The sequence below is a fragment of the Dysidea avara genome, chromosome 2 (assembly GCF_963678975.1).
Source record: "Dysidea avara chromosome 2, odDysAvar1.4, whole genome shotgun sequence".
In the NCBI taxonomy this organism is placed as follows: domain Eukaryota; kingdom Metazoa; phylum Porifera; class Demospongiae; order Dictyoceratida; family Dysideidae; genus Dysidea; species Dysidea avara.
Genome location: NC_089273.1, coordinates 20,604,791 through 20,628,101, shown reverse-complemented (window position 1 = coordinate 20,628,101; position 23,311 = coordinate 20,604,791). Strand labels below are relative to the sequence as shown.

General features: G+C 37.7%; 1 protein-coding gene across 1 annotated transcript; it reads right to left on the bottom strand.

Annotated features, from left to right (window-relative positions):
• Window positions 1-44: 44 nt before the first annotated feature.
• Window positions 45-22,596, bottom strand: LOC136246807 (alpha-protein kinase vwkA-like). The gene is made up of 9 exons (XM_066038368.1): window positions 22,375-22,596; window positions 19,061-19,154; window positions 18,577-18,743; window positions 16,248-16,451; window positions 15,962-16,155; window positions 6,565-6,697; window positions 2,861-3,144; window positions 512-1,139; window positions 45-384 (listed from the first exon to the last, which is right to left on the bottom strand). The coding sequence occupies exons 1-9, from the start codon at window positions 22,441-22,443 to the stop codon at window positions 214-216; spliced, it is 1,944 nt and encodes a 647-aa protein (XP_065894440.1). The 5' UTR covers window positions 22,444-22,596; the 3' UTR covers window positions 45-213.
• Between the last annotated feature and the right edge of the window lie 715 nt (window positions 22,597-23,311).

Genomic DNA, 23,311 nt, shown 5'->3' with positions numbered 1-23,311 from the left:
ACATTAACAAGTCAAATTTAACAGCACAACATGCAATGAAATGGTTTAATTGAACAAGTTTTATTCTAGAATAAATACATAGCACTTTGATCAAAACTCTTAATACACAATAATACCCATATTTGGCAAATCCTTTGCTGTTCAGCATAACTTACAATAGCTAAAGAAAAACAACTTAAAAGTAACATAGTACATACTTCAATTTCAACATTTTTAAGAAAGTTGATGGTTTAGGCCCATTTGCATACAAAACTGCCCACACTTGTGTGTCTTGAAGAATCTTTTGATACCACTTTCACCATGATCAGTAAATCCATAACAACCTGGGGTCATTGAGTGGATTGCAGGATCAGTAAGGATCACTATGGAGTAAGACCTCACTCCCTGTAGGTTAAAATTGGAATACAAAATTAACTGCATTCAATCCAAAACTGCTAAGATTATCTCCCCTAATTGTGTGTCTACCATTTGTAATTATTCAATTGTAATAAGCACACAACCAAATGTTTACCTGCAAGTCACAGATTAGCAAAGATTTTCCTGATTTAACCCAACTATAGTGACTAAATGCCTGCATCATATCTGATTCCTCAGCTTTGCAAGAAGCTATTCCAGCATTGTTGTTGTATTTCTCAATATTTCCACTAAGAAATGACTCAAGCATGTAGACTTGTTGTGATCCTTGACACTGAATAATTTCCACTGGATGAACTGAAACTTGTATGGCAGTAGATGGCTTAAGCTTGTCATCATTAAAACTTTGTACATAGGTATTAACAATTGTTCTCACTTTCAATTCTCGTATGTAACAGTCAAGACTGTTAAACTCTTGCCCTTCTCGTTTGTACTTTTTCAGCACAACTTTTCTTTTCCCAGTAACATCATAACCATGGTAAACAAGACATTCCTCACCCTCAGCAAATGGATCTGGAGCACATTTAAAGGAAATATTGATAGACGGTGGGTTAATCGTAAGCCCTTTTTGAAGATCTTCCATGGATTTACGAGGAGGAGGAGATGTTTTCTTGCCTTGTAGCTCACAGATAGGTCCCCATTCTGGAATGTTGGGATTTAAATTGTATGCCTTTAGTTTAGCTTTCCTAGCAGCTGCAGCTCCATAAACACTTCCCATTACTGATCTAGTAATGTAGAAATATACAGTAGCTAATTGAAGTATGTACACAATGACAACATTACAAGTGTAAAGAAAAATTAGAATTGAGTAGGAATGATAGAAATAAAAAAGCCATGACACAAGGGAAATTATTTATGCCTAGTACTAGTGGACATTTATAGCCATGATAAGAACAGAAATTAGCCACACAGTAATGCAGCCCAAGTTCATATTTATTGTATACAATGGAAGTCCTCTAAAAGATCTCTATGTAAGGACAAAATAAAATTCCCGTGGTTCCACTGTATTTAAAAAGTAAAACCAAAATCAGTTCAACAGTCAAAGTCGAAGGGATATGCACTTACTTATTGTAAGACTTGCAGTGGTAAAGCACTCATTTTACATACCTCTCCTTACTAAAACTGCTAACCCATGGCCAGCATTTTCATATGTACTAAAAATAATTATTCTTCGATGCTTTAGGGCTACTTGTATAATAGTTTCAGTTGCATTTCCGAAAGCCTTAAACAGTGAGACAGTGCTGGGGGTGATTATTTGCAATAAATTTAAGTAGCTAGCTAGACTGATTTGGTAAAGCTAAAATTACAGTGCAGAGCTTTGATAAGAATTTTCTGTTGTTCTGCCATAATGCTCTGGCAAACCACAGTTGACCAGATAGTTACCCAAAATTAACTGGATATATGGAAGATTGTGTCCACTATAGCACAGCAGAAGGACCTTACAGCTGCTATGTGATTACAGTATATACCAGAGGGTTGACAATGATACATTTGTGATCACTCCTTTGGGTTGTAAGAATGTATACTATCTCCTAGCAACCAAGCAATTGTTATTATCGATAGATAAAACAGACATGCAAGTTTAGCCCTTAGGCTCCCTCCTTGTGCCATGTCTGGACAAATTGTATTATGGTTAGACATCTATGCAATTTGTCTGGATTTTGTCTGATATCTGAACATTACTGTAAGCTTTGTATGTAGTAGAACCTCAGTTATTTGGGACCACCTAGTGTTCAGGTAACTGAGAAGTCCATAACTCTGAAAATCAATGTATTTACACTTTCACAAGCAACTACTTTAATAGAACACTCGCTACAGAGTAGAACCTCACTTTTTTAAAGTTTGGGTCTGCCTTTGACATGACTGCAACTTTGGTATGCACAAAGTAAGCCCAAATAAGTCTTTATACTGTACCAAGCTCTTTACAAACAAATACCTACTAACTCTAGAATAACAAAAGCTTTTGGACTTTAACATCATAGCTAGTTGTATTTGCAGTAAACACATATCCGTGCATACGTATGTATTGGCAAGCCACAGTGAATAAACTAGTAGCTACCACTAATTTGCAACTTATTATTGATACACATCACTATGAGTCTAACACACCCTGTATGGGATATAAGATACATGTTTGTTGTTTACCATGAAGAGCAATCTATGCAATATCAATGGAAGCTTGTCCCATCTTTCACAAACCACCCCTCTAAAAGGACTCCCCTGAATCGTGACCAACCTTTTTACAGTGGACATTTGTCCAGGTCCCAAAAAAAACAGTACTAGTAGTTTGCACACCCCTTACTAAGGATACTTCTTTATAAAGGACAAAATAAATTCCCAATGATGTCCATCTTAGAGGGGTTCCACTGTATGATGATAAAAGCAAACTACCAACTTGTTTGCCAGTGCTATGGTATGTTGTAGATTACTGCGCAATGTTCATTACCTGTTCACAGCATCTCCCATCACCTTGGGGTCTTTGGCTTCAACTTGACGGATCAAGAGTCGACGATTGCTAAGTTGTTGTAGTGATTCATTGAAAACTGATATCATCTTATTTGTCAGGTCAGCATTAATGAAGCCAAACCAATACTGGATATCATGTTCTACTACCTTCTCCATCATTTGGACATGACTAATACCAGCTGGATCACCTGCTTTGTAGTTATCACTTCCATTATTGTGGTACTGAGAACCATGACAAGGAGCATCAGCAATATGTACCATGACCTACAGCCACAACATAAAGGTGTCATTAACTTGACATATAATGCATGTTACACATATTGTATTTCAGAATTAAAACCCATTGCTGCTGACCTAGATGATCCATTAACCTGCACAGCAAAAATAGTGTTCCAATACTACATATTCTAACCCCGTCTTTATTCAGTATTGGAACAACTATTTTATAAAACTCCCTATAACGAGACAAAATGAACCTCAAATCTACAAATGACTCTAATGTTATTCACTATTGAGTACTGTGGTCTATTTTTGTTTGAGCCGAGGTAGAATTTTTGGACTATTGGTTCCAACAACAAAACATAGACGGAACAAATACAGTCAGTATTTGTATATGAAATATGCTGTGCTGGATAGTAAAATCCAGATGGGGCCTGGCTTAATTGAGGTATAGGTAAACTAAATGCATTACAGTGGAACCCCTCTAAAAGGATACCCCTGAATTGCACTATATAGTGGACATGTGTCCAGATCCCAAATAAACAGTCCTAGTAGCTTGTACATCCTTTAAGTAAGGTAACCCCCTTGTAAAGGACAAAAAGAAAATCCCCAATGGTGTCCATCTTAAAGGAGTTCCACTGTACTGCTAATTGAAAACATACCTGTACCCCATAATTGTCATCATGTGGCTTTGACACATTATATAGCTAAATGATTTTAACTACCATATATGCGCAAGTATACCATGTGCACTTAACAGGTAATAATACTATGTGCACTTCATAACTGCCTTCCCACAAAAATAACAAAACAGAAAGCAGCCTCACAATACCCTCACAGCATCTTGGCAGTATTGGTACAATCATTGCAACCCACAATAATTCCAAAAATATTGATGAAATTTTAATTAGTGGAATTTTCTACTGACTGACTGATGCCTTCAGAGAAATGTAACTTAATAACAGCTAATGCCGCAGACTTGATGGTTTCACTAGCCTGAATGGCACCTTTTGGCATACTGCTGCATGTACAATGAATGCACTTACCATTGTCCTTTGTACTTTTTGCAGTTTCACATACCATTCTCTGTGCGCAATATGGAGTAGGGGGCTTGTTTTGTCATACAATTATAGCCTCATACATTTAGCACCATTCTTTCCTTTGATGCATTATTGCAGAAATTATAAATAAATTAGCAAACAAGTGTAGGAATTTTACAAGCTATGTTAGTACAAACATTATATAGTGTATAAGGTAGTAATAATTTTAAATCAAAAGGCTATTTGTCAATGGTGATCGGGGTATTAGATGTATATTGTATTATTGTATTGTATTAATATATGCATAGCTTCTTCATTTGCTTATTTGATAGGTTTGCCAAAATAACAATATACTGAGAAGCCATTATTACTTCTTCTATAGAATGTTTCTAGACTATTGCTGAGAAAGCTTAAAGCCTCTGTATACACATCAGGGTTAAAACCAGGCTTGGTCACCTGGATTACTCAGTCACAGACCAAGTTGCAATGCAACCAGGGTTTTGTTTACTGATTACACATTTTAATAGCCTTCTAATAAAAAAGGGAGCATGGGAGCACTAAAAATTTCTAATTGGTAAGTCTTACCCAAAGAATAGAAACCAGAGGCCAATACTAGCTGACAATGATGTGTACAAACAACCTTAAAACTTTGATACAAAAAGGCTTGGGTTTGAATTTGGTCTTGCAAATAATCTTGCAGGCTTATCTGATAGAATAGTCATGCAGATGGGAACATGCATTTCTTACCGCCCAGTCTATTGCTCACAAATTAAGAACATGCACGAAGAGTATCGGACCAAAAATGTAGCTCTTGATGCAACGTTTTCTCAAAAATGGATATCTTATTTGCTTGATTGATACTATATTTGGCACTTTTGAAGGTATGAGCATTTTGTTAGTACAGCATGTAACCTTACACTTGTTTTCATAATGCCAGGAAACTGCACAAGACTTTTTGCCATGTAGCATACTTTTATTTTGCTTTCTTATAAGTGCTGTACCAAGCTATAAATATTTCTGTGCACTCAGCATAAATTGCTTAGTAGGTCTAGAGCTTTGTACGTATTATGCCCAGTACACCAAAACCCCTACACTAGTTTTTGAAAAAACTGCATGCTCTCTTTCATACTTTCAGTTGTAAACCACTAACTTCCATTCACAATCAGTTAATAGCTGAAATCTTTAGTAATAACATTTTATAAATACTGTAACAGTAGTCTCAGTCAGTTGGATTATCTATGCCCGGTAATGTTTCTATAAATCACGTGACTGTGTTGGGCCATAATCATGTTTCCAATTTACAGTGGAACCCCTGTAAGATAGACACCATTGTGGGATTTATTTTTTGTTCTTTATAAAAGAGGTGTCCATGTTAAGGAGTGTATAAGCTACTACTACTGATTACCTCACTTTTCCCTGACGATGATGAAGCAACTAAGCCCAGACAAGTCTTCAGATCGACCTGAAACACCTTCAACAAATTGCTATGGAAGTAACAAAATGTTAACAGAATTTTCTACTGACTGACTGACCAACTGACTGACTGATGCCTTCAGACAAGTGTAACTCGATAACAGCTAAGGCTACAAGCTTGATTTTTTCATTGCTCGATGTTACTTTGGCCCGAGAGGTACCTTTTGGCATACTGCAGTATGTCAATGCATACTTCATAAACTTACCAGTGTCCTCCTTTATGTCCCATTCATCTTTGCTGACAGCGAAAAGTGTCAATTGGTAGTAGCATGTGATGGCTTCCCTTTGTAATGGAAATTGTCTGTATTTTTTCATTGTGGCTACTTTGATTGCAGAGGTGCTTTTTCAAACAGTTCTTGATTTGTAATGCTGCGTTGACATAGCTGAATGGATACTTCACTTTTCAGATGATAATTGATTACTGGGGAGCGCGTGCTATTTCTTTCTTTTGATGTGGTATGTGTGGGTTCACCAATTATAATAATTATTTTAAAAGTTAACAAAAAAGTACACAAAAAATTTGGAATTTTGAACTAGAGTAGGGACCATAGCACATCGATAAAAAGTATACTGAAACAAGCTGGAGTAGTGCACAATATTAAATTACAGTAAAAAATAAGAAGTGTTATATCCCTACTGTGCTCAAGATACCATAATGGAAATGTACAGTAGGGATATAACATTTCTTATTGTTTTACTGTAATTTAATATCGTGCACTACTCCAGCTTGTTTCAGTACTTTTTATCAATGTGCTATGGTCTCTACTCTAGTTGAAAATTCCTGTGTACTTGTGTCCATTATAAAGAGGCTGTCCACAATTCAGGGGTGTCCATTTAGAGGGATTCCACTGTATTATGATTCTAGTATCTATGCTATAATGAATTAAACCTTACTATCAGGCCTGAGGTGTGTGTATGACTTAATCTGTCATCAAATATTTTGTTTCTTTACCTTGCAGACTTCTTTATCGCCCCATGAAAGCCGGCTAAAAGCTGCTTGTAGTCCTCCCATAATATCTTCTGCTGTATCACCACCACCACCAGCACTGATTGCATTGACAAAGTTGTAAAAAGAGGATTGGTCTCTGTCAAGAATAATCGCTACATATGAATGCAGTAGTTGTGAGTATTGTATGTGTGCTTGTATGTGACTGCTATTTAATTTCACATTGTTTATCATTATTTTCAATGTCATATGTTTGTAAGCTATTGCACTAAGAATTATTCTACATAATCATGTGCATGCATAACAGCGTAACTTATGAACTCTTAATATTTATTATTTAGATGTATTGTGTTGTATGCATGCAGGGGGAGTGTTAGTGTGTATTAATAAAAGTTACCACGTGCAACCATAACTGTCACCGGTATTAGTGGTCATCACGATTACAGTGGAGGTCCTACTAAGATGATAGCAGGGATGGCCGAAAAGATGGTTGAGCAACTTTTGACAGAAGACCAAGAATTTCACTCAGATGAAAATGTGGACTAATCAGAAGAGACAAGAGATACGACATACCAGAAAGGGTATACCTACTGGTACTATGTATCATTTGAACTCAAAGAGACTGAAGACATGTTATTTGCAACGGATTGCTGCCATTCTAGGGGTAGCAGAATATGCATCAACTGAAGACACTAGAACAGCAATAGAAGGAAAGTTATGGGAGATGGGTAAGGATCCAGCAGGTACAGATAATGGCACATTGTACATGTAATTGGTAGATTATGAAGGCATTATTTAAGGTGCCAAACTGATAAGCAGTCACATGAGTGATGAATTTGAACTGAGTTCGAGCAGTGCACTGCAAAGCAAACATAGTTTGTGCTCGGTAACCCCCACGCCCAATGAGTTGGAGGTGTTAAGAGAAGTGCTGCATAAGACGCAGCTGGCATTACAGCAAGAGAGAGAGGTCAGTGCACTCCATCAGACGGAGTTGATGGTAGTTAAAACAACCCTGGTAGCAGAAAAGCAAAGGGTTAAGAAGCTTTGGCGAGAGCATTGTGATCAACTAGTGGCACATGAAGAGCTACAAGATAAGAAAGATGATGAGATACATGCTTTCAAAGCGGAACTAACAGCCCTCCGCACACCTCATGGATTAGTGGTGGAGGATACAATAGTGCATGCTTGTTGTAGGCCAGAGCTATACGAAATACTCGCGGACTTGACCCCCAGCAGTAGACCAATAAGTGAGACAACTGGGAGTACAGATGAAAGGGTGGGCAAGGCTCCCCCTGTGGACATTTTTACTGGTGAGAGCCCTGCTATCTTATGGGAGGACTGGATACCGACATTCAATAGAGCTGCACAATGGAATCAGTGGACAGAAGAAGAAATTCTAATGCAGCTACCTGGATACAGTGGGATCTCCTACTGAAACAGTCCTATCAAACAGCTACTATGGAAATGCAACATCGACTAGATCCAGGGAGTAAGACTCTAGCAGCACAAGATTTCAGACATACAATGAAAAACCCAAAGGAATCTGTAGCTGATTACATATGTAGACTGGAACAAATTTTTCATCATGGTTATGGAAAGGAAAGACTGTCTAATGAAACATATCCAGTGTCATGTCATGCTCAACTACAAGAAGGCTTGGTGATACAATGGTAAAAAGCACCTGCCATGTATGGAGCCTGTACATACCAAGAGTTATTATTGCATTGCTGCTAAAAATGAAGAGTAAAGACAAAAGGAATTAGCTAAACAGTTCTGGCACCACGGAGATGATGGCAAAACTCACTCAGGAGTAACTCAGAGAACTGTTTCAAGTATATAGACTACCGTACATCAGTAGTACTTTACCAGGTAGCACAAGTACAGCCATCAAGCAACAATGCTATATATGTGACAGCACTGAGCATCTGAAACTGTTGAGCCCTGGAGAGGTCATTCAGCTCAAGATGGTGAGGAACACATTAATGTTCCACTTGTAGGTATGTGTAAGTCTATTGCAATCTGTACGTGTTCTACCTCACCACAGTGTTTTAGTTTCTGTGCAACTAGATGGTTCCACTACAAAATCAGATTTCCTTACATTGCAACCACAAGAACTATTGGGAGGTTTGCAAGTTTAAGAGTCTCTCCTTCATGTTGAAGCAGATGGTACAGCTATAACATCATTGGTAAATCTAACAGGATTCACTCAGACAGTAGAGAAAGAAACTACACTATGTATGGCATCAAAATTTGAATAAATTTTCCCTGCACAAGCAACTGACAAGGCACCCAGATCTAGCATGAACAAATTTCCAGTGATTAACTACTTGAAAGGAAATATGCATTACATTAATTGTTAATTGTTGGCAATGCAAACCTGCAGGAGATGTTGCTGGATTATCACCATTTGTTAGTGTGGGAAATGAGGAGTGAGGAGAAACAGACCTTATTCAGCTAACCATAGACACAGGGAAAGCTACCCCAATGAAGCAACCAGCATGATGGATCCCTCATGCAGCTTGGCAAGAAGTTGCCCATCATCTGCAGAAAATGCAAAAGGCAAATCTTATTCAGCCTTCACGGAGCCCATGGGTCAGCCCTATTGTACTTGTAAAGAAAAAAGATGAAAGCTTTTCATTTCTGCATTGACTATCATCATCTAAACAGTGTGACTAAGGAAGATACTTTACCACTACTCCGTATGGACGGTACTTTAGACCAGCTTGGAAACTACAAAATTTGACCTAAAATCAGGATATTGGTCTCCCAGATTTCCAAGAAAAGACTGCCTTTGTTATCTATCTGGGTTTGTATGAATTTCATGTTATGCCATTCGGCCTAATGAATGCACCTAGACTCTTTTAAAGATTACTGCAGCAAGTCTTGATGGGTTTGAACCTTTCATCTGGACCAGACCACATTGCAGTCTATTGGGATGACATCCTGGTCTTTTCAAGGAATCTATATGAACACAAAATTCACTTGCAGAAACTGTTTCAGAGATTAGTTTGAAATTGAACCCAAAGAAATGTTCATTTGCCTGCCAAACAGTTACATATCTTGGCCCCAGTCTAACCATGACTGGATTGATACTGTAAGACACTTCACTACACCAACTGATCTGTCCACTCTCCATCAATTCCTGGGACTTGCTTCATTTTACAGGAACTTTGTACGTACCTAACTTTGCACGTATCAGCTAGTCCTTTACATGAACTAACCAAGAAAGACATCCACTTTACATGGACTGATGCCTGCCAGACTTCATTAAACCAATTCAAACAGAAGCTTATAGAAGCCCCAGTGTTGGCATTCCTAGATTTTTTGCTAAATCATTTGTGTTGGAAACATGTGCCAGCATAGATGGACTTAAAGACATTCTGTCTCAAACTAATAGTGACAAATTGTGCCATCCAATTGCCTATGTTAGCAGAGCACTGTCTGTCCAGCAAAAGAGATATGCCATCACGGAACAGGAGACCTTGGCAGTTGTGTGGGAAAAGAGTCATTTTCATAGTTATCTGTATGGGCATGATGTTACTATCTTCACTGACCACTCTGCAGTCAAAGCAGTTTAGATAATACAAGTGGAAATGGCAAACATGCTAGATGGTCAACACGTGTACATGGAGCAGGATTAAGAACTGTTACTATTGTCCACAAAGCTGGATGAGACAATGGAACCTACACCAATGGTTGGCACAGCTGATGATGATATCCATGTGCTATCTATTACAGATTCTATCACACAATATGATGACATCTCTTCACTACTCACACTCCAACCAGAATCTGTCCCCCCCATCTACTTCCAGTTTTTGATTTTGCTCAAGAGCAGAAGAAAGACCTTGAAATTTTTTCACTACTGGGAAAAAGTGCTTCCACAGAGCATCACAGATGCCTGCAGAATCACTGCCCAAGCACTATTATTCACAGTGGACAACCACCAGACATCAAGTGAGTTGTCATCCCCAAACATCTCAGAAACCAGATAATGAAGAATATCAGTTGTATGTCTGGTCATTTTTCAGGAGTACAACTGTACAAAACTCTGCTACGCAAGTAGTGGTGGGATGGCATGTACAGTGATGCTGTAAGTTTTTTCAGGCATATCTTGACTGTGCTATTGTGACAGGTTCAGGAAGGAAAAGCAACTCTCTCCTTTAACCCATAACTGTAGATTGAGTGTTCCAGATTGTTGGAATAGACATAATGGAATTTCCAAAAACCAGCAAAGGTAATCAATATGTTGTAGTTTTTCAAGATTTCCTGTCAAAGTGGCCATTTGTGCTTGCAACTAAGGATCAGAAAGCTACTACATTAGCAAGATTGCTTGTAGAAGAGGTAGTGCCAATCATAGGTGTCCCTGAAGCTCTGCTTTCTGATTGTGGGACCAATCTGTTATCCCGCTTAATGACTGATGTGTGTAATTTAGTAGGAGTAGAAAAGCTTAACACTACTGCTTATCACTCACAGTGTAATGGTCTCGTAGAGAGGTTTAATACTAAAAATGATGCTACATAAGAATGCTGCATGACATGGGCCACAATGGAACAACTTTTTGTCATCAGCTCTATGGGTTTACAGAAATACACCACATGATAGTACCAGGAAAAACTCTCTTTCCTTTTATTTAGTGTTGATTGTCACTCACCAACTGAAGCGTCACTACTTTCCTCTGCAGCTAACCAGACAGTACAGTTTGTGATCCTTCTGATTACCAAACAAATTGTGTTTTTCTCATCAGCATGACAGGAAGCTCAAGTAGCCATATGCAAAGCTCAAAATGGTATAAAGCACAATACGATGAGAGAGCTCACCTCCTGGACTTAATGATTGGCTAATTTACTTTCCAGCAGAAGACACAAGAAAACAGTGTAAATTGTCTTGATGGGCCATATCACATTGTGTCAAAGAATAATACCAATGTAAAGGTTTATTTCCCAGATTACCGCCATATATAATTCCACCAGAATCGAGTGCAAAAGTGTCCAATAAACTTTTCTACTGGGTACTATTGGTATGGCAGTAAACAACCCAGCCTGGTCGCCCACCAAAGTGGGTAGATTTATTATTATCTGATACTAGTAATGTTGCTTGCAACAAAATAATTAATTGTCCTGAGGAGGGAGTGGCTACTGATGACATAGATATGACTTCAGAAGTAACTACTGATGTGACAAGTAATGAATATCTAATCCAAAACAGCCAAGCTGTAAAAAAAGTGTGCGGCCCTCAGAAAGGCTATAGTGAAAAAAGATGTGAAATCCAAGGTGGCGGCCAAGAAATGGCTGTGATGGTAGGTTAATGGTAAAAATTTTAATAACGACAATTCAGGTGAATTTTTGTGCCGCTTCACAAAATTTACCTAAATTGTCATTATTAAAATTTTTACCATTAACCTACCATCACAGCCATTTCTTGGCCGCCACCTTGGACTTCACATCTTTTTTCACCATAGCCTTTCTGAGGGACGCACACTTTTTTTTTACAGCTTGGCTGTTTTGGATTAGATTTCATTTCTTTTTGTATTTGTATACCCCAAAGCCGGCCTATGGCCAGCTTTGGGACTTTTTTAACCTATGTTTTTTTCTTTACTACAGGAAGAAGAAAAGATGAAGTAGATGTACTTTAAATATTTTATTATACTGTATAATATATATGTGACCGGATTTGCGAAAAGGGGTCTTCCACACACATCCAATTTGCCAACTTTGACAATTGATAACTTCAGATTGGAAAGAGCTATTGCCTTGAATTTTGGGCAGTGGTGAGCACCACTATAGCTGAATACATGGTGACAGTTTTAGGTTAATATGTTACTTGAACACTGAGTTATGGTCTCCAACGGTTACGGAATTGGATGTGTGTGGAAGACCCCTTTTCGCAAATCCGGTCACATAATATTATATTGATTACAGAAATCTCCATGGTGGTTTATTTGTAACTGAACACTCTACAAGGTGACTTCTTCTAATTGCTCTCTCTACAGGGTGAATTGTTTGTAGCTGAACGATCTACAACGTAACTTCTTCTAGCTGATCTCTCTACAGGGTGATGTGTTTGTAGCTGAATTCTGTATAGGTGATTTGTTTGCAGCTGAGCTCTTTACAGAATGGTTTCTTTGTAGCTGAACTCTCTAAAAGGTAACTTCTTCTAACTGATCTTTCTACAGGGCAATTTGTTTCTGGCAGAATTTTCTACAGGGTGATTTCTTTGCAGCTGAACTCTCTACATGGTGGTTTCTTTGTAGCTGAACTCTCTACAAGGTAATTTCTTCTAGCTGATCTCTCTACAGGGAGATTTGTTTGTAGCTGAACTATCTACAAGGTAACTTCTTATAGCTGATCTCTCTACAGGGTGATTTGTTCGTAGTTGAATTCTGTACAGGTGATTTGTTTGCAGCTGAGCTCTTTACAAAATGGTTTCTTTGTAGCTGAACTTTCTCCAAGGTAACTTCTTCTAACTGATCTTTCTACAGGGTGATTTGTTTGTAGCTGAACTATCTACAAGGTAATTTCTTCTAGCTGATCTCTCTACAGGGTGATTTGTTTGTAGCTGAATTCTGTACAAGTGATTTGTTTGCAGCTGAGCTCTTTACAGAATGGTTTCTTTGTAGCTGAACTCTCTACAGGGTGATTTGTTTGTAGCTGAAATCCCTACAAGGTAACTTCTTCTAGCTGATCTTTCTACAGGGCGATTTGTTTGTAGCTGAGTTCTCTACAGGGTGTTTGTTTGCAGCTGAATTCTCTACATGGTGGTTTCTTTATAGCTGAACTCTCTACAAGGTGACTTCTTCTAGCTGATCTCTCTACAGGGTGATTTGTTTGTAGCTGAACTCTCTACAGGTGATTTGTTTGTAGCTGAACTCTCTACAAGGCGATACTTCTAGGTGATCTCTCTACAGGATTCCTTGTTTCTAACTGAACTCTCAACAGGGTGATCTGTTCATAGCTGAACTTTCTACTGGGTGATTTGTTTGCAGCTGAACTCTCTAAATGGTGGTTTCTTTGTAGCTGAACTCTCTACAACGTGACTTCTTCTAGCTGAACTCTCTACAAGGTGACTTGTTTCTAGCTGATCTCTCTACAGGGTGACTTGTTTCTAGCTGAACTCTATACAGGTGATTTGTTTGTACCTGAACTATCTACATGATGGTTTCTTTGTAGCTGAACTCTCTACAAGGTAACTTCTTCTAGCTGATCTCTCTACAGGACAATTTGTTTGTACCTGAACTCTCACATAATTGTTTCTTTGAAGCTGAACTCTCTACAAGGTGATTTCTTCTAGCTGATCTTTCTACAGGGTGATTTGTTTGTAGCAGAACTCTCTACAAGGAAACTTCTTCTAGCTGATCTCTCTACAGGGAGATTTGTTTGTAGCTGAACTCTCTATACATGATTTGTTTGCGGCTGAATTCTCTACATGATGGTTTCTTTGTAGCTGAACTCTCTACAAGGTAACTTCTTCTAGCTGATCTCTTTACAGGGTGAATTGTTTGTAGCTGAACGATCTACAAGGTAACTTCTTCTAACTGATCTCTCTACAGGGTGATTTGTCTGTAGCTGAACTCTCTACAAGGAAACCTCTTTTAACTGAGCTCTGTACAGGGTGAATTGTTTGTAGCTGAACTATCTACAAGGTAACTTCTTCTAGCTGATCTCTCTACAGGATGATTTGTTTGTAGCTGAACTATCTACAAGGTAACTTCTTCTAGCTTATCTCTCTACAGGGTGATTTGTTTGTAGCTGAATTCTGTATAGGTGATTTGTTTGCAGCTGAGCTCTTTACAGAATGGTTTCTTTGTAGCTGAACTCTCTACAAGGTAACTTCTTCTAGCTGATGTATCTACAGGGTCACTAGTTTGTAGCTGAATTCTCTACATGGTGGTTTCTTTGTAACTGAACTATCTATAAGGTGACATCTTCTAGCTGATCTTTCAACAGGGTGATTTGTTTGTAACTGAACTCTCTACAAGAAAACTTCTTCTAACTGATGTCTGAACAGGGTGAATTGTTTGTAGCTGAACTCTCTACAGGGTGATTTGTTTGTAGCTGATCTCTATACAGGTTACTTATTTCTAACTGATCTCTTGAATTCTGTTCAGGGTGACTGCTCTATTAGGATGACTGCTCTATTAGAGTATCTCGATCTCGCACTTGCTACACCAAGTTGGATTTCGTGTTATAACTCCGTGGCTTTAAGTCTGATTCTTCTACACCATTGAAGAGCCTTTCTAAGATGATAACTCCATCTGTACAGCGATTTTCAAAGCATTACCCCAAGTGGTTTATCTGGTAGGCGTGGCAAGCATAATAATAATAATAATAATAATAATAATAATAAAAATTAGCTAATCTCGATTGCGTAATTGTTACACACTGTTGATTTTTTCGCTGTATCTTCCTGGTTTTTAGCTCGGTTTCTTTCAAACCACAAAAGGTTTGAGGTTCAATAGTTAACCTATTCACCCACCGATTTTCAGCTTCTTCCCATACGCGGTTTACCCTGTAGGCGTGACAACATATTGGTGTTATTTTTCGTGAATAATCGCTCATAACTCTTTGCCTGTTTATGGTATTCCAGCCAAAGTTGGTACAGAGATGCGCCTTTATACTCCCCTTCTGTGTGCCAAATTTCAAGGCAATCGGATAACGCGTTCGCGTTTTATAGCAGTTTTTGTAAGTGTGTGAAAAGAGGAAGAAAAATAAGAAGAAAAAAAAAACGAAAAAACTAAGCCAATTTTTGAAGTCGCATATCTCAGGAATGGCTGAAGCGATTTCGCTCAAATTTGGAATGTGGAGTACTGAAGTTGGAGGGAATGTACACAGCAAAATTTGTCTTGTTTCATCAAGGCAGCACAGAGCTACGGAGGTGCGAAAATTGCGTTTTCTTTCTTCCTGTCAATATACTCAAGGGGTTGCGCGCCGGCTTCTTGGGCCGCACGACACACTACCGTGTGTCTTGATAATGTCTTTTCAGCTTCACAAGCTAAGGAAGGTGATATGGCAAGTAATGAATGTGAGGACCATCTACTTACACAAGTAGAAGCCACTATTGACACGCTAAGTGCTGAACATGATGATATTTCACTCACCCAAGCTCAGCCGAGTATCTCGACAGATCAACTTTCACCCCTGTTTATAAGAAAATGGACAAAAATTGTCAAGCCACTATCCCGCTACACATAAGGTAGCTCGGGACGAGCTTTTAGGAAGCTGGGAAAGATGTAACAGTGTAATTTATGAACTATTAGAATTTATTATTTAGAAATATTGTGATGTATGCATGCTGGGGAGTGTTAGTGTGTATCAATAAGAGTTACTGCATGCAACCATAACTGTCGTCAGTATTAGTGGTCATCATGATTACATATGTATGCCAAACACAATAAGGGACTAACTTTGTAAAGTCAATGTGAGTAGTTCTGCTGTATTCAGGTTGATCATAGTCTGTATATCTCACAAAAGAAAATCGAATGTCACAACCCTGAAACTGCTGGACCAAATCATCTCTGACTTTCTTCACACAGTTTTTCACAGCATCAATATGGGATCCCATTGATCCAGTGCAGTCCACCAAGAAGCAAAGATCAACCTGCATTTTAAATTATAGTATAAGTTCTGACAGTAAGAGCAAAGCAAATCACATAAGGTAATCAAATCAAGTCTCTTAATAGGAATACTTACCTGTGGGTTAATAACCTCTAGTGTAATTCCAAGTTTAGTCACAATGAGGGTAGAGCTGGCCTTTATACCATGATCCTTGAGAGTCATTGCCTTTCCATGTCTCACTTTCTCAAGTGGCTCATTGTTATATAACACCTGACATTGTGACAGATTCTGCTGTATTGTTCGTTGTATTACAGATAGAAGATCACCAATAGAAAAAGTCTATACAATAACAATAAAAGTCAATTTGTTATAATACATATCACACGGTAATTTATATGTCTACAGCATCCATAAATAGGGCTAAAATGAATATTCTAAATGCCAATGAAATGGTTTTAAAAAGGACAAATATTCTAATGTATATATTTGATTCACAAACACTTACAATTAAGTTTTCGTAGAAAATTAAACTGTTTCATTTGTTCTGATAACTATTACAAGCTCCATTTTTATTTAGAAGTGACAAAATGCTTCATAAAATTAAAATGTCTATTGCTTTATCATTGTAAAGGATACCTATAGAATGTTGAATCTACTCCCACAGCATTGAATATTTGATTTAGAACAAATAATAAACTATTCGAATGGTTTGTTTTAGCCCTATCCACAAGTGTATACAGTATGTGTAGATGATATAAAATTTTAGTGTTCTATGGTAGGAGAACAGGCAGGAAATCAAACTCTACACTTGCATTACACTAAAGTACTTGAAAATCATTAGCAGCAATGATTTGACTATTCAATCTAGAAAGTTTTATTACCTACAGACTCATCAATCTATGATAGTAAGTATGTACACATTGTGATGAGCCCTCAAAAACATTTAATATAAGTCATGAATGGAATTGCACAATTTCTTGAAATTTGGTTCATTAAAAGTACTGCTTGACCCACTAAATATTTCCTTTGAACGTCTTACACATTAATAAAACTTTTCATCATACTATTCGGAAACCATGAAAGTCTAACAAAACTACAAAAGTGTATGAAGTTACGAAACTTGTAATGGGACACACATCACCTATTGACATCTTTACTATCACCACTAATTAATTATCTGGTTGGCCTCTTCTATTGGGAAAAAAATTCACCTTTCTTCTCGAAGCTTGCTGCAGCTCTACATGTACATGCAAACTATTTCAATATTAAAATGTCCATGACCCTTGCATTTACTATATAACAAGTATATGAAAAAATTAGGAAGTTTGGTTATAAAAAAAGCAGACAAATGAGGGAGGTTGCCTACACCTGCAGATATACTAGTGAACATTTAAACCCTACTTCAGTCTATAACCATGACAGAGATTAAATGCTCACTTATCTGCAGGTGAAGGTAACCTCCCTTTCCCCCCAACCTTTTTCTTTTACTCTGATTCCTAATTGAACTTAAAATTCCTAATTTTTCTTATACTCGTTTTGCATAATTTTTTGTAACATAATAATTATGATTGGTGAACCTGCACATACCACATCAAATGAAAGGATGGTGCCAGAGTTGATGTTTTCATCTGAATGCACACCCCAACTATCAATTACAGTGAAGTGGCCATTATGCTTTGCTTTCAGTTATGTTCATCTCGCTACACAGTGCTACAAATGAAAAACAGTAGGAGAAGCACCTCTGCAATCAATCCTGTCACTGCGAAAAATACGGACATTAACTTGCCCCAACTATCAATTATTGACTCGAAAGTGAAATGGCCATTACACTTCACTTCACTTATGTTACAAATGAAGAACAGAAAGCACCTCTGCAATCAATCCAGTCACCATGAAAACTACAGATGCCTGTTTACAAACATACGGAAGCAATGCATCGTGCTACCATGAATCAACACCTTGAGTTGTCAGAAAAATTGAAATGGAGCACTAAGGAGGACAAAGATGAGTCCATGATGCGTGCATTGTATGTATGTATTGCAGTATGCCAAAAGGTACATCTCACGAGAAAGTGACTTCAAACTGTGAAAAAATCAAGCCAGTAACCTTAGCCGCTATCAAGTTACACTTGCCTGAAGGAATCAGGCAGGCAAGCAGGCAGTTAGTTAGTAGAAAATTCCATTGAATAAAAATAATAAAATTTTGCAGCAATCTGTTGAAAGCATTTAGGCTAAGGTAATACAGAAGGCACTTTTGGGCTTGCTTATACCTAACCATTTTGCCAAGGTCACCAGGATGGCATTGTGAAACTGTTTTTTGGAGTGATTTTTTGACCAGAAAAACCCGAACCTTTATGATCCCTAATATACAGCATACCATACTGTATGATATAAACATCCTTTGAACATTGCTACGGTAGCAGCAAGACCACAAGAGTGTAGATAGACATCTTTGCGTACTGTACCTGAGGATCAGAGGAAGGCACTTCCATCTCATTCATTGCTCCATCTAGTCCAGTCACATACAAGATAAAGGGCTGGAGAATCACCATTATCACTGTACTACCATTAGTAAGCCCATTGTAGGATGACAGTTTCCTATTAGGATCTTCTAACTTTAGATTGTTGGAACCTAAAAGAATATAGCATTATTATTAATAATATTACCATACACTCTGATTATTAAGCACACACATGCTTATGAAGGCTTGCACATCCTTGATGAATACTGATGAGAAACCAGCGTCACAATACCTTGGCAGCACTGGTTAGGTATAATCAAACCCAAAAAATGCCTTCAGTGCGAACCAAAATTCTACAGTTGCTACAAAATTTTCAACTATCTAAGATATCTTGCAACTCATAATGGTCATGGTTACAGGCTTGATTTTTCATTATTTAGCTTGACAAATAATTGCACAAGTTGTTATATAGCAACATTTCCTTTACCTGAATCTGTGAACACTAGTCTTTGTCGATGTGGAGGAGGATGGTTATTGTGTTGTGTTTCAATTTGTTGCTTCAAATGTAGAATAATAGCATCCTACAGGTAATTAATAAATAAAGATCACATCAAGCTAGGTACTTTACTGAGACAAAAAAAGATAATTATTTATTATTGCCCCAATCAAGCGATCATAATTAGGTAAAGAATTAATGTCATGAAATACTTTAAATCTGGTCCGTTGGTCCCTGAATCCACTGTTTCTGCCTACTCAGTAAGATGCCTAGTCACAAACTTTGACAAAATTAATGTATACTTTGTGCATTCACACAAGCCATTGACTAAATGTAAACTAAGATACACGTTGCTAGGATTCTCAAGTGGACACACACCCCTCAGGAATAATGTAATATTTTATTGCTACTCAAAGTTAACACTTCAACATTTTCCTTAATCAAGAACACAAGTGCTTTAAAAGCTGTTAATATTAGTGGTTTATATAACTATAGACACCTATCATTGTTAATCCCTAGTAAAGGATATAACGTAAATAGGAAAATTATAAAGAATTTTTTTTTAAATCCATTGCTCCCAGTATTGGGAAGTGAAGTTTATAAATCATGCGCAGGTCACACCAACAGCATGCTCATTCACGTGACGTGAATTGTAGATGGGTTTAGTGGGAAGGCGTGGTCATCTTATGTAACCTAGAAAATCATACACGTCTGCTATTTTTGTAGGGCAAAAACATGAAACTTGACATGAATGAATATGCTGTCTAATTGTTGTGCTAATGGATTATGTGCAGCAAGAAAGTAAGCAACATGGAATTGCTCAGACCCTGAGACTTGTCCATAGAGGATCCAGCACTGGAAAGACCATCATTTATTCTTGCCAACAGCCATCAGAATCTGGAACACCCTCCCTGCTAAAGTTGTGTTACTGTTGTAAATGTAAATGATTTTCAAGCTAAATTATACATGCACACACACCTCATAGCTGAGGTATTTCTGCATTAAAACAAATAAATAAATAAGAGTCAACTCGACTCAGAGCCAAACTCAGTCATTCACTAGAGTCTGCAGTGCATCAGCTAGATGCCGCAACTGATTCCAGATAATCTGTTCGAGATTAAAGATTAATAAATTTCACCACAGGAAGGCAAGTGAAGCTGAGGATTAGCTAGTGAGCTTGTTTATTCTGACTCAGCCTAACTACATGTAAATGTTAACTTCTACATACTGTAGAGGGCAGCAATTTAGATTATCTACTGTAGAATAGTTCATCAAATTCCAGGTTATCCATTTAATCATGTGAATCACAGTTTGTCAGAGAACATTGTTTAAGAACTAAGTGTTCTCTTCACTGCATAATAGAAGATAGAACAGACAAAGGAAGGTTAAGGCTGCATCAACTCATGAAGTGTATACAAGGTGATACATTCAGCAACTCATAACCAGATATCAGTCATGTACAATGGAGAGCTAATCATCACAATGTATAGCTAAGATCAGCTATATCTATCTATCTATCAAGAAATTGTCATCACATCTTAAATTCAAATGCCCCTTACCTTGGTTTCTACTCAATAGTTTATCCAGTGAAATTTGTGTCATGATAATTTACATGAAAGTAAGTGTCTGTGTATTTGCAGCCAAAGCCTAATAAAATGAGACAAATCCTGGTCATGGTTAGAAGCTAAATATACACTTGGCTCTACATGCACATAATAATTATCATATAAATGCAAGGACTAGCTGCTTGCATTGCAGACAGACAAAGCTATAACTCTGTTTACATACTGTCAGTGTAACAGTTCAAAGATGAACATGGAAAGTTGGTTTATCCTACCTGAGCAGCTGCTGCCAGAGGAAGCTGTCATAGTAGAAGCACCCAGCATCACATGTGTTTTACTTTTCGTGAGACTGAAAAATAATATTGTAGAAACACATTCGCATGCATTCAATTTTGACTGTGTTGCAAATGCTTGTGATCAAGCATACATTTTGCTCTGGTTGTAAATACAGTAAGCAAATGTTTGGTTAGATTAATAATTATAATGAAATTTCACTTAGTGTATTTTGTAATTATTTGTAGTATGCAAGTGTAACTTGCAGCCCATCGTTGTTTGACACATAGTCTAACTTCGCTTGTCTGGCTCAGGATATACAAATTGCATACACTGATCAGTAAAACTCAATAATGTTGAACTACTGTATAGTCATTTAGCAACACCCATCTTTCCAGCACTGCATGATACTGGATGCTTATGTCGCTGTATTAAATAAAATAAGATATTTTTCTCTTGGTAGAATGTAAGTTATCTGAAATAAATAGCCTGATGGCACATCATGATATGCCTGCCAGTGCAGAAGATGGCTAACAGATGTGCCAGTATTAGCTAGCTATCTTATATCAGTTCACTGATTTGAAATAATAGTGAGAATCTAGCTAGCTGTCTAGCATTGAAATGAATCTTGAAAGTTCACAATACCTTACCCAACACAGCCGTCCCAAAGTTCTCTTAAGTTACAGCTAGCCATGCATGCTCAAAACTGCACTAAAACAATTTTTCGGGTCTTTGGAGAATCCACAAAGCTCAATTGCACATTTCTTACTTTCTCATGGTGTGTATATAACAGCATAACAACTAGAAGGCATTCTAATCACGCATTCTAATCACGCATTCACTCATGTCAGACTTCATGTTTTTGTCCTACAAAAATGGCAGACATATATAATTTACATGATTTTTTAGGGTATGTAATTAAGCTGACCACATCTTCCCACTAAACCCATCTGTACCCATATATGATTAACTGTTGTGGGGAAACCTCAATGCCTCAGTATATTTGTGCTTTGGCTCTTGCAAATCACTGACTCTATTTAAACCCCACATATTAGCCTATACCAGCTGGGGGGAGGGAGTGAGGGTTTTACAATGATAGGTGTATATTTAGACTACTGAATTTCAGTTATCAGAGCATGATCTCTGTGCATCAATAGCTAGATTCTACAGTGATAATTAAAGACTCAGGGTATAGCTTCAAGTGTATGATTGACAAGGAGAAACATCCTGCGGACCGCCCGGCAGACTCCTGTAAGCGTTCGAGCGTTAATCGGATGGTTGCAGGTTCGAGGTGGCCCGGCCATGGATTTTTCTCCTTTCTGCACCTTTTCAAATTAACCGCATACCTTTCACTGCCGGTGAATAGCTAGTACATGTATAACAACTTTAAACAGGCCGGTGTAGCCTGGGCTCGACCTTTTCACTTGTGCTGTAAAGCCTTAATAACAAGCTTTAGATTTACGAGCTTACCTGACCATTAGCAACATTGACCCTTGTTATTTGTCCAGTTATTCCTTTCACGTTGATGATCCAAGCCATTGTGATTGAGACTAGCTGCCAGCCACAAACAATTTCGCTTCTACAGTCCCGCAGACTTCAGTAGTCACTTCTTTTGTACGAAAATTCTACACCACGTTCACGTCATCTGGCAATTGACCAAGTCATTGTATACCGGTAGTTCCAAGTAACAAATAAAAATCCCCTTCGAAATCCCTAATTGCGTAATCAACCATAATTATTTTTATGCACGACACGTGTTGATCTACTGCAATATTATGCATGAGTCTGTCTGTGGCTTTGATTTTATTATTTTATACAATTGACACAATGCCGTTCCTCTTCACTAGTTGCTGCAGTCGGGAGGTCCGCAACTCCCTTGAAATCTCGTACAGCCCTAGCGCCTCTTTGAAATCTTGTTGAAATCTCTGATTTTGAATCTGTGAAAATTGTAAAGTTCCATCATACTTCCGTATAATAATTATGCCCCCCTCGATCGTCACGTATGCTATGCACGTGATTATGATTATGATTAAAGTAGCTATCGGTAAAGCAGTATAATTAACAATTTAAATCTAGAGTAATTATTTAACATGGATTTTAATTTTACAGAATTAATTAGTATTAACTATACAATTGCAGGCAATCTTTAATTACCCTATTAAAAAAATATTTTGATCTACAGCTTTTGAGTTTAATCTAGAATGATACTTAAACAGTTTGAACTGGTGTCCCCTGGTGATGGTGGTATTGGAGTAGGTATATAAAGTAGAAAAATCTGAATTAATGAGAATCTTGTTTAGAAGTATCATGTTGCCTCTGTGACTCCTATGAGCCAGAGATGGTAACTGAAGTATTGAAAGTATCTCCTCATAGGGCTTGTAACTGATGGAAACAAATGTGTAGCCCT